This window comes from Habropoda laboriosa, unplaced genomic scaffold (assembly GCF_001263275.1).
Source record: "Habropoda laboriosa isolate 0110345459 unplaced genomic scaffold, ASM126327v1 scaffold5, whole genome shotgun sequence".
Taxonomy (NCBI): domain Eukaryota; kingdom Metazoa; phylum Arthropoda; class Insecta; order Hymenoptera; family Apidae; genus Habropoda; species Habropoda laboriosa.
In genome coordinates, this window is record NW_017100161.1 from 4,489,592 (window position 1) to 4,501,902 (window position 12,311).

At 29.7% G+C, this 12,311-nt stretch overlaps 3 protein-coding genes across 3 annotated transcripts; 2 read left to right on the forward strand and 1 right to left on the reverse strand.

Moving 5' to 3' along the window:
* Nucleotides 1-1,516: 1,516 nt before the first annotated feature.
* Nucleotides 1,517-2,936, reverse strand: LOC108577677 (protein phosphatase 1 regulatory subunit 42-like). Its single transcript, XM_017940870.1, has 6 exons — nt 2,796-2,936; nt 2,422-2,727; nt 2,124-2,358; nt 1,937-2,059; nt 1,726-1,857; nt 1,517-1,650 (listed from the first exon to the last, which is right to left on the reverse strand). The coding sequence occupies exons 1-6, from the start codon at nt 2,934-2,936 to the stop codon at nt 1,517-1,519; spliced, it is 1,071 nt and encodes a 356-aa protein (XP_017796359.1).
* Nucleotides 2,937-3,056: 120 nt separating this feature from the next.
* On the forward strand, nt 3,057-7,003 carry LOC108577688 (integrator complex subunit 8). Its single transcript, XM_017940881.1, has 12 exons — nt 3,057-3,305; nt 3,392-3,809; nt 3,892-4,129; nt 4,203-4,439; nt 4,511-4,756; nt 4,837-5,086; nt 5,160-5,570; nt 5,635-5,889; nt 5,960-6,212; nt 6,277-6,395; nt 6,457-6,806; nt 6,884-7,003. Exons 1-12 carry the CDS (start codon nt 3,185-3,187, stop codon nt 7,001-7,003), a joined length of 3,018 nt encoding a protein of 1,005 aa, XP_017796370.1. The 5' UTR covers nt 3,057-3,184.
* A 581-nt stretch (nt 7,004-7,584) lies between these two features.
* On the forward strand, nt 7,585-10,015 carry LOC108578216 (protein mothers against dpp). The gene is made up of 3 exons (XM_017941503.1): nt 7,585-8,006; nt 8,343-9,658; nt 9,744-10,015. Exons 2-3 carry the CDS (start codon nt 8,412-8,414, stop codon nt 9,901-9,903), a joined length of 1,407 nt encoding a protein of 468 aa, XP_017796992.1. The 5' UTR covers nt 7,585-8,006; nt 8,343-8,411; the 3' UTR covers nt 9,904-10,015.
* Nucleotides 10,016-12,311: the final 2,296 nt, after the last annotated feature.

Below are 12,311 nucleotides of genomic sequence, written 5' to 3' on the forward strand. Positions count from 1 at the left end.
GTTATAAATATTAAAACATACCGCTGCTTCATATATTTATGTATGAATAGTATGTATATTGTACATGCGGCAATTATGAAGCATCATTAAAATATGCATATCACACTGTAGGAGGCTTGTTTATACCTTTGTTCTTTCAAGTGTTGTTTAAAAAAATATTAATGTACATTACGCTTGCATTTTGCACAAAGCATTTATTTTATGATACTAATTAATATGTTCACGTGTTAATGATAAATAAACCTTTTTTACTTTTCTACTTTTACATCATATGTGATAAGATTAGTTTTCTAGCCATTTACATTTGTTATATCTTTTCCTGAAGATTGAATATTCTTTTAAAGTTACAGTACCAGTCAGTATTCTTCTATTGTATTAGATCATTTTATATAAAAATTTCTGTAGAACAAAGGATAATCATTGACCATCTACGTGCGAGCTGCATTTTGTCTTGTATGTTACATTTTGTTATACGCTGGCAGCTAATGAATTGTTCGAATGTTACAAAATATATCAATTCATTAATCTCATTTTATTTCATAGTGTTAGTTCATATTTCAAATATGCTCAACCATTTTATTAGTTCGTTTTTTATTTATGAGCAATTTAAGAGATTTCGTAGATTGATTTTTATGTTTCGATATTATAAAAGGCAGTAAAGTTACGATAAAGAAGAAGTTGATTTTCTACTTGTACCTTTTATACCATGTAATTCTATAATTTATATATTTGTTTTTATTGTATCTAACATTCCATGCTTATAGTGACTAACAAGTATGTATCATAAATGCCTGTATGCAGGACACAAACAACAGATTCATTATTACATCCGGTTCATATGCTTTTTGTGTTTCAGTTAACAAACGAAGTTAAGCTTTAAAGATAAGATATGAATCTTCAAGCAGTGTACAAATGTAGTTAATAGTATTTTGTACTTTACTACTTCTGTGGTTCATTTAGTGATAACAACAATTATAATATATACTTAATATTATAATTCTATGAAATAATTATATGATAGTATTTTATGTGTAAGAACGTCGTAACTGTTTAACTATGCACGTTTTGTTATATTTATATTGAATTATTGTTTCACACGCATGAGTTCAATGTACTTTATTTTAGCTATGAAAATGTTATGTTAATGCACATATAATATAAATGTCGCCTTAGTGCTAGAAAGTTGTATAAAATAATTGTAATTAGTTTGCCGCCAGCTTTTTACGATATTTTGCCATACATTTTATTTCAGCGCAATTTGATCATAGATTTTATTTTTATCTCATACACGACTTTCCAGCATGCAGGCAATAATTAATGGTTTATATAGAAATTATTTAATATAATACGTATATTATCAAAGAATTAAAGGCAAATGAAAAATATACAATGAATTATAAATAATTTTCTAAAAAAAAGTATTAATAAACAAGAAGAATACCTCTAATTGAAAGAACTTATTTTTTTGCATACATACATGTAACCACACCACGTCAGTAATATGTTGATAAATGATTCAAATAGGTGGTAATTTAATAGCTTTAGTGCTTAACAAAGACCGTATATTACGAGGTTGTTTGGTTCTAATTATATTACTCCAGAATGGTCTCGGGGCAAAATGACCATTTCTTAAAGCATTTGCGCCTGGTGCTAAATTATAATCGATCCGTTATTAATCATAGTTATATGTATATTAATCTTGAACAACATTTTATATTAATTTACCTATTTTCCATGGTGGAAACACATGCGTTTCACCAATTACAGACGAAATCGTGACGGGAAATTTCGGATTAGGATGTTGAAATATTGCTCTGGATATTGATTTTTTAAATGCAGGTGGTAAATTTAATGAACCTGCAATACGTAAAATTTCTAAAAAATACTGAATACTGGAAAATTGTTTATGTTATATAAACATTATCTATAGTCATACTTGCTATATCTTCATCTAATGTGGTGCTTAATGATTTTTTGGTATGGTAAAGATGCTTTTTTATCTTAAACCTTTTCATGAAACATCTACATACATCCGTCACTGTTTTTCGATCAATTGTTTCTATAAATTAATAGTTTTTAGAGTAAAATGTAAATGTTGAGAAGGGGTCTACAGATCAACATACTTATTGTATCATTATTGGCAATAATATTTTCTTTGTATCTATAACACTGAGTTACAGGATTGCCTTGCAAAGATAAGTCTGTTAAAGAAGTCAAAACATTTATGCTTTCTGTTAGATCGTTTATGTCCTCGATAAAATTGTCCTCAGCGTCTAAAACTTCTAATTTATTTAATTCTCTAATACTTTTTAAGGATATTATTTTATTACCCGAAATGTTAAGTACTTTCAAACATTTCTGAAAGGAAGAATCATTTTAAAAAACACAGTTGTATATAAAATAAGAAAAACTTAAACTTACAGATAAAGTGAGTATACTTCGTGGATCAAAACACAATGACTCTCCAATAGGTAGCTTTTGATTTTCTATTTGTAAAATAGTTAAATTTTTTAAACGTTCAAGACCCTCTACTACCGGTATTTTATTATATCCTAAATAGAGCGTATGTAAATTTTCTAAAAAATCTAAATTCTCTATTTTATTTATTACGTTATGCTGAAGATATAGATGTGTTAAGTTCGATGCAAAGTGTAAATTTTCTATCGTCGCAATATTATTATTTTGTAAATATATTACTTTAAGATTTTTGTAATTAACACAATTACCCTATAATAACACGATTATGTATGAACATCATACCAAATTGTTGTTATCTTTTAATAAAAATAACTTACGATACTGCTGATAAACATATTGTTCATACGTAAATGAGTTATATTATATAATTGGTCTTTTTTTATTTTTTTGCTTAGAGATTTGCTTAATTGTATTTGAGAACACTTCTTTTCAATGTATTCGGCAGTTAACCTTACCATGATTGTAAAAGTTTGTCAAACAATTAATGTGAAGGTGAAAAATTGAGTAATGCGTTTGTAATTGATCAAACTTTTCTTAGAACGACGCGCCATTTACACGTGACATCTGTATGTCTTTCCACGAACAACTGAAGTGTATTTCAGCGACATCTAAGATTATTATTTCGAAACTTTATATGTTTTAAAAGCTAGATGATGAGAATTACAGCTTTTCTAGCCTTGAATGTTGTAAAGTTAGAAACGATGCAATGATGGATGTGGATTTACTAAGACCAGGCACTGTACCGATATCTCCCGACACAATTCTTTGGTTTGAATTTTTATTAAATCCATCTTTATTAAAACAACATTTATCTAAATCTTTTCCCGGTAAATAACAACCTAACCTCAACTTAAATATTTAATATAAATAGTGTAAAATGATAAATAAAATTATTATGTTAATCATATTTTAGATCCTTCAGCAACAGATTTAATAATCAAATTTATGACAATAAATTCAGAACAAAAAGAAAATGAAGTGAAAATTGTTGACACAGAATCAAATGATGTAAAACCTAATACTACAAGTAAATGGAGTCACAGAAATCTTGCTTTGAAAATACTTTCTTTAAAAGTAGCAGCACATTTAAAATGGGATTTAGATATATTGGAAAGAAAATTACCTGTGCCTATACAGTTGACACTATTACAAGATCTTTTGTATATAACCTCAAACTTAACTGTTGAAATACCAGCCGTACCTGAATTTACAATGCATCCAATTTCTGACCAAGTGTTATTTGCACTTGTTCTGTATCATAGGTGGCACATAAGGGCAATTATTTATAGAGCTTTAAATAATAAACAATTGAAGCAACAATTTCTTCATATGTAAGATATTAAATATTTGCATAGTTAATTAGAATACCTCTTCTATGACTTCTTTTTAAAAAGAATTTATTATATGTATTAGTCCAGGTATTCAAGAATCAACATATGTACCACCTAGTATAATAGACGATATAATGAGAAAATTAGAAGCCCAAGTGATTAATAGTGTAAATGTTTTAAATAATGTGCTTGAAAGTAAAGACATAAGTCCAAAAATGTTATCCTTTGATACTTTCCAAATGTTGAGTGAAGATAGCACAGAGATTAAACAAAATTGGGAAAATATGTATCCTATAAATTTAGAGGAATTTAAATGTCAGGTATGGTACAGTTTTAATAATTATTATTAATATATAATATAATTTGTGTTGTTGATTATTTTAACATTTCTAGATACATTATGATCTAGCAAGGTTTCATTTATTGAAAGAAAAATACCAGGAAGCAAAGCATCACATTATGCAAGCCAAAGAATTGTTTTATAATCTCAGTAATTCAGAGGATAAATTGTATTGTAAAATTCAAAAAGAATTTCTGAATGGCTGTTGCTTAGCATGTGAAGTACCTATAGAAGCAGTTTCTTGTAGTCTCACTCAGCAATTGCAGGCCTCGATTAAAGATCAGTATACTGTGTGTATTCTTAAATATGATTAAAAAAATAGATTTATATATAAGGTATTAATCATAGCTATTTATTTCAGAATATATTACAAATTTTACAAGCAGATAATATTACAAGAGAAATTCCTTTAGTTTATAGAAATAATTTGGAACTTGATGTACAAGGAGGATCAGTTAATAGAAAAATAGTAGTAGCCCGCGATCTTTTGCTTCAAATTCAGTGTTTAAATTTAGTTAGAAAGATATTGGATAGTGACATTATTCTGGGTGATTATGTGACAGAAATACGAATAGCTGGTAGCAAAGGAATTGATGTATTTTTTTGGGTAAAATAATTTTTATTTCGTCATAAATTGTTTATATCTTTTATTATTCTATTTTTCATATTATATAAAAATTGTTTTAGGCTCTTGGAAGTGTTTTAGAAAAAGCAACTGATATAGATAAAAAACGCATTTCCCGTTATCTTCTTTATCTTATACATACAAGTAATATTGATGAACTTGCTTCCAAAATCCTGAGCGATCCACTGTACGTAGCATTATTTGATGAGAAAGAATTGGAAGAAATTAGAAAATCAGTCGATATTGAGAAACTAGAGTTACCAGACTTATTGTTAAAAAATGATTGGGGTATCCCATTAGTAACATATACCCGTTAGTACATAATTATATACAGTACATATTAATTAATACTTAAACATTACTTAATGAATTTTTTAAATTACAGAAAGTTCAAGAATAGAAATATTTGAATTAGAGCAAAAATTAATACAGTCATATGCTACTAATGAAATTCACGAAATATTGATACATTTAGATGGTAAACATCGAATGAAACCTTTATGGCATGTAAATAGTTGTTGGGAATTACCCATTCCATTACAAAGTGTTGTAATGTCTCTTCCTAGAGGCTTCCTTCAAGATTACTCATATGTATTACTAGCGAAAAGTCGGGAATTAGTAATGTCTAAGGACTTTGAAGGAGCAATCGAAATTTTAAATGTATTAGAAAAAGAAGCACAGCAACATTCACAAAGTGGTAACACGTTAATATTTAAATTGTGTAAATTAATAGATTGGGAATGCCTTCTTGTTGAAATTTGGCGGTGCCTTCATGTTTGGCCAGCAACAAATATATGTAAGCATATTGGATTTTATAATTTATTATGATCAAAGTAGCCAAAAGAATGAAACTTCTGTAGGTGATACACAAAGTTTAGTCACGAGGTGTAAGCAGTGTCTTGGAGCATTACAAGCAACAGATCAAGTTATTCCACGACAAGAAATTATTGAATATTGCATTGTCTTTCTTTTAAATATGGCTGAATGGGACTATTTAACAAGTCTAGAAAAACGTTGGAGTTATTCTGAATTTGCAGCAGCTATCAGCAGTGTTTGTCAAGATATTGTTAAGTACAAGGGAGGAAGAAAATTCCCAAGAGAAGCGTGGGATATGGGTTGGTTTTAAATGTACCATTTAAAAACATTTACATTAAATTTTTATGTAACATTAAATTGTATTTTTAGTTTTAACTGCCTTTGGACCAACTAGAGATCAACCACAAAAACGAAGTAATAGTGGTAATAGTGGAACAAATGCTGGTAGTGCTTCAAGAGATGTTATTGCTAGCATTGGAGGTACTCTTAGTAGACTGCGCGAACCAATGGTTCTTACTGTTGTTATTTCACTATTAGCACGCTTACGAAATGTTTTACGCGATGAGTCTAGCCTTGAATTACATACACAGTATCTTTCTCTCTGGCCAGCTGGTATACCAAAGTAAGTTTCTATATAGCATAAAATATATATTATTTTGCAATAATGTACAAATATAATTTAACAGTGCTAATTCTTATAACATAAGAACCATAGGAGAATTATTGTTTCAATTATTAATACAAGCTTTGAAATATTATCCAAGTAATGTTCCTTGGCTGAGACTTATGGGAGATCTTAATTTTGGTATGTATTAAAAGAATTACGATATTTTGAAATCAAAGAAAATAATAAATAATATTTTTAGTTCTAGGTTATTATGAAAGTGCAATAAAATATTATTTAGAAGCTATCATGGTAGCTAGTGATCTATTTAGTCAACCGGTACCAAGATCACAGATCGACGATCTTGTTTATAGACGTATGATTAAATGTTGTGCTCATTTACAATGTTATACTCAAGCTGCTGTATTATGCCAATTTTTAGAGGAAGTAGATTATTCGTTGGCATTTAAAATGGCAGCCAGTGACCAAAAAAGTTGCGCTCCAGCCGATGCAATGGATGCGTATTATCATTGTATTTGGGATACTACAATACTTGAGTATCTGATTCACTTACACACAAAACGCGGTGAACATCATAGGAAACAATTAGCGGTTAGCAATTATATATAATTACTGTTTCAATTTTGTTTAAAAAATTTGCGTATATTAGTGTTAAATCATATTTTCAGATTAAAGTAATTGGTTTATTGGAGTTGAATTCCAATAATAATGAAGAAATACAGAGAGAAGCAGCGAATATTCGAAAGGCAAAATTTTTGAGAGCATTAGCAAAACAGTATGTTTGTTAATAAAAATATAAATATATGTACAAATATTTTTATGTTTTGTTTTTTGCTTTAATCGATCTAATGAAATACGAAATTGATGAAATAATTTTATTATATACGATACTTTATTAAACTAAAGCTGGATAAAAAAAAATATTTTTCAAAATATAGACAATTAATTGTTTATTGTAGTAAAATTTCGCAATATTTTCTAATGTATCATTTTTTTCAAGTGAGTCATCTACGATCGGCCCTTATCGTTGAATACATTGTCGTTGCGTAGTGCGATGAGTGCATATTATTGCTGTACGTAAACGTATACATAAATTATGTTTATATATTGGAAATAAAGTGTACAAGTAAAGTTCATTTCCAACGGAAGATTATAATAAATAGAGGAATTTGACAAATCGTAAACGACGCACAAAGCATTGTTAAAGCCGTACAGTTCTCATAGAACTGTCTTCATAAACAAGGCGCCATGATGTTCTTGCAACGCCATAATACTGTTATACGACGTTTCGTTCTTTCTACGATAAATATTTGTAATTAAAACTGCATGCTAAATACAAAAAAAATCAGTTCTGTTCTAAGTATTCTTCTACATTAAAATACACTCTACGTGTTTGATTTTGGTGAGTACGTGAGAAAGTTTGTGAGTACTTCCTGAAATTCTGAAAGTTCTCTGTATTATTGCTTATTGCAAATACTCTGACTCTACCACGGAAAGGAGTGAAAGAGATAGAGATTGAAAGACAGAGAAAAATCGTAGTGAAAGAGGAAAAGAGAGAGGAAGATTATGAACGCTGCGAGTGGCTACACTATATTACAAGAAAATTTACTTAAATATTTATCGTGTTCCTAGAATTGTTGTCATTAAGAATACGATAAAGTTAAGGTGAAAATCGATAAATTCATAGATATTTTTATTTTGATTGTGATGGCGAGAGGTTGGCGTCAAGAATGCGGTAACAGGAGTGGGAGATTGTAGTAAAAACAATGCTGGATCGCTAAGCAATTCTACGTAAGTATATATACAATTCATTGTTAGTTATTTTTTATTTTTATCATACGAATTCTTTATATTTATGATATTTAATATTTTATTACTCTACTTTGTACTTCTTGTGTTGTGTTTATAAGAGTTCTGATATGTCTAACCTCACATTCAACATAATATTTGTTTCTGTACTTAACCAAAATTATTACTGTCTTTTTAAATATAACTTAAGTAAATTTTAAAAGTTTCGTAATATTTCGTAATTTTGAAGATAAAGCATCTGTGTAAAGAAAAATTGTAGAAACTGTGCTACAAAATCATTAATCTTGAGAATCTGATATGAATTATGTTAAATTACAGGTTGTTACAAAACAGGAGTACTATAAAAAAAAGTCATAGCTATAACTTACATATTACAGTATTTTTAACATGGATGATGAAGAAGGATCATCAAGTTCTGGACCTATGTCTTCATTGAACAGTTTATTTTCATTTACTAGTCCTGCTGTGAAAAAGCTGCTTGGTTGGAAACAGGGTGATGAAGAAGAAAAATGGGCAGAAAAAGCAGTTGACTCTTTAGTTAAAAAATTAAAAAAAAGGAAAGGTGCAATAGAAGAATTAGAACGCGCTTTAAGTTGCCCAGGCACACCTAGTAAATGTGTAACAATTCCAAGAAGTTTAGATGGCAGATTGCAAGTATCACATCGCAAAGGTTTACCACATGTAATTTATTGTAGAGTATGGAGGTGGCCAGATTTGCAATCACATCATGAATTGAAACCATTAGAATTATGTCAGTACCCCTTCTCTGCAAAACAAAAAGAAGTTTGCATTAATCCTTACCATTATAAAAGAGTGGAAAGTCCAGTATTACCACCAGTACTGGTTCCTAGACAATCAGAATATGCACCTGGACATTCATTGTTACCATTTCAACAAATAGCAGAACCAACAATGCCACACAATGTATCCTACTCTTCCAGTGGATTTAATGCTGGATCTACTGGTGGTGTAAATCCAACATCACCTATGTCTTCTGTTGGGTCTGTTCCTAGTCCAGGAAGTACAACATCACCAAATCCACAAAGTCCATATGGTACCAATGGGTTACCAGAAACTCCTCCACCAGCATATTCTCCACCTGAAGATGGTTCACAACCTGGACAATCACCACCACCTGATCCAGTAGCAATGGATACAAGTGGATCAGCTGAAGTAGCTCCAGTATGTTATCAGGAACCACCTTATTGGGCCTCCATTGCATATTATGAATTAAATTGCAGAGTGGGTGAAGTTTTTCATTGTCATTCTCACTCTGTTATTGTGGATGGCTTTACAAATCCAAGCAACAATTCTGATCGTTTTTGTCTTGGACAGCTGTCCAATGTAAATCGTAATTCTACTATTGAAAATACAAGAAGACATATAGGCAAAGGAGTACATCTATATTATGTAGGTGGTGAAGTTTATGCAGAATGTCTTTCTGATTCTGCTATATTTGTGCAATCTAGAAATTGTAATCATCATCATGGATTTCATCCTAGTACAGTTTGTAAGATTCCACCAGGATGTTCATTAAAAATATTTAATAATCAGGAATTTGCACAACTACTTTCACAAAGTGTTAATCATGGTTTTGAAGCAGTCTATGAATTAACAAAGATGTGTACTATAAGGTAGAATTTATATGTAATTAAAGAATTAATACTTCGAAATTTAAATGGCAATGTATAACTCTATCTACATATATATTTGTTGCAGAATGTCATTTGTTAAAGGATGGGGTGCTGAGTATCATCGACAAGATGTTACATCCACTCCCTGTTGGATTGAAGCACACTTACATGGACCTTTACAGTGGTTGGATAAAGTGTTAACACAAATGGGTTCTCCTCATAATGCTATAAGTTCTGTATCATAATTTGTGCTTCATGTTTAATAGCGAGGAGAAAAAAATAGTGAAATGTAGGAAAAACCTGATGATTCAAGAGCAGTTTTTAATATTACATAGTGCGATAATAGTATAGGTATAATAAGAGATTCGAGAAAGTATAATGAAAGTGGTAAGTGAGAAAATGTTGTCCAAATATGAGATTTATCTCATTTGAGCAAAATAAAGAAAGTTGATAATATAATTCTTATGAAAATAAAGGATTGCAAAAGTCAATAAGTATTGAGAGTGATCCTTAATAAAGAAATTTTGAAGATCACAATGTACACATAAAAGCTGTACAATTTTTTGGCTGTTATATATAGGGAGAGAATTATAGTAAAAATATAATGTCTTACATATATATGAAGAATCATATTTTTCAAATATATTCAATTACACCTAATACTTTATTTTATATGGAAAATTGTTATGGAAATATTTCCTAACGCTATATCACGAATGCTTCATTAGATTGTTCTGAAACTTGTATTAAGATCATAGTAGGAAGAAGAAATTGAACACAATTAAGCAGAGGACGATTTCTGGTTAATGTAGACAAATGATTCAGGTTTACATCAGAAAATGTTTTAACATTTACAGTTTTGAATACACTACACATGCTTTTGAAGCATCTGATTTATGCCTAAACAAGCCTTAGACTATTCAAATTTATTATTATAAAGACTATAATCTAAGTGTAATTAATTTCGATTTTACTAATGATAATGCAATTAATATTTCAATATAGACATCAGATGCTGATCTCACGTTGACATTGGAAAGTTAACTGTATCTGATGACATATTGGAATATTAACTTTCATAATGCATATAAAAATATTTTTTGTGCAACGTTCCCTAACATTCGTGTAATGTAAGCCTTTGGATGTAGCCTTATAAGAAACTAATGTGACAACTAACTTCGAGTCATCTACTTGCTACTTGTCAGATTTGAGAGTAATATAAGAATTATATGTTAGCTTTGCATTTTTCAGAAATGTTCACGGATTTCAGACTTTAACAGAAATTCATGTACATATAAAAAGAATACTAATTATATGGTGTTATGTGCAATTTAAATAATTGGTATTACATTCGATACAAGACATAAAAATTTTATGATTTGAATTCTGAAAAGTGCCAAAATCGTGTGTATGTGATGCCTTTCATTTGAATCATGTCGAAAATTATTTTTGTTGATCATCGATAGAAAGTATAAGTTTTATTAACAGAGGAACGAATTTTATTTAGAAAATGTACAGTTGCAAAAGATGTTGCCTGTTTTATATATTTTAACGAATGAGATACGAATTTTGTAAAAAAATTATTATAACACTGGGTGTGAGAATTATGTGTCGCATACATTCGGTAATATTCTAGAAAGGTCATAAGAATATTTAGTTGCGATTAAGTAAAATTAAATCATTGAAAATGCATCGAAAGTTCATTATAAATAATGCTCTTGACTGTGTCTTTTTACGTATTTATAACAGAACATTAGTTTCGTGATATATAGATGTTTATTACATACACCGACTCCCTTCTTAATTTCGCATTAAGATACACAGGTATTACTGAAGGAGCACAAATCTTGACTTAATGTTACAATCAGCAATACCTGTGACGTGATGTATATTCGAATGATCTTCTGGCTTGCTGATAAACTCACGATTATTCATCAAATTATTTTTATGTATATTCTACGTATATTTCAATTACAAGTATGAAGAAGGTATACGGATCATATAACTTTACCTAAGAGTACTTGAGAACTGTGGAACAAGTCACTGCCGCTTGCTGTTACTTATTTGTCGATGTACCTAGCTGTGATTCTTTGCTACCAAATTTAGCAAATTACGTGTGGGTGATCAACGATGGGAAAAGTATTTGCTTTATTGGATCAATGAAGATGAAGATGTGTATTTGGATTTGAAAGCACAAACTACAAGAAAATATGACAATAACCCATTAAAAAGAAAAAGGAGAACGATCTTTTTACACGACGAGTAAAAGTATTCAATTAAAAGAATACTTATCGTACCACTTACCGTTTTTTCCAGATCACCTGTAACATCTGGTTAATTAAGAAAAGAAAAGAAAAAAAGGAACAAAGTATTTTTCTCTGAAACAACGCTGTAACTGGTATTGATAAAGACTTAAAATAATGTACACCGATCGAAAGAGATGCGAACTAATGTTTTAGGTATATCGAGCTTGTTGCATTCGTAACGAGCACAATGCTTTATTGCAACATGTATGTATGAATAGTTACATATGTAATGACTATATTTAGAGCTTTTACTTTTTTGTTGGTATCTTTCTTGATTTCTTTGTTAATTGATGCACCGCATATCACAAATCTCATTTCCAAATCACCTGATATTGCTTTTTAATTAC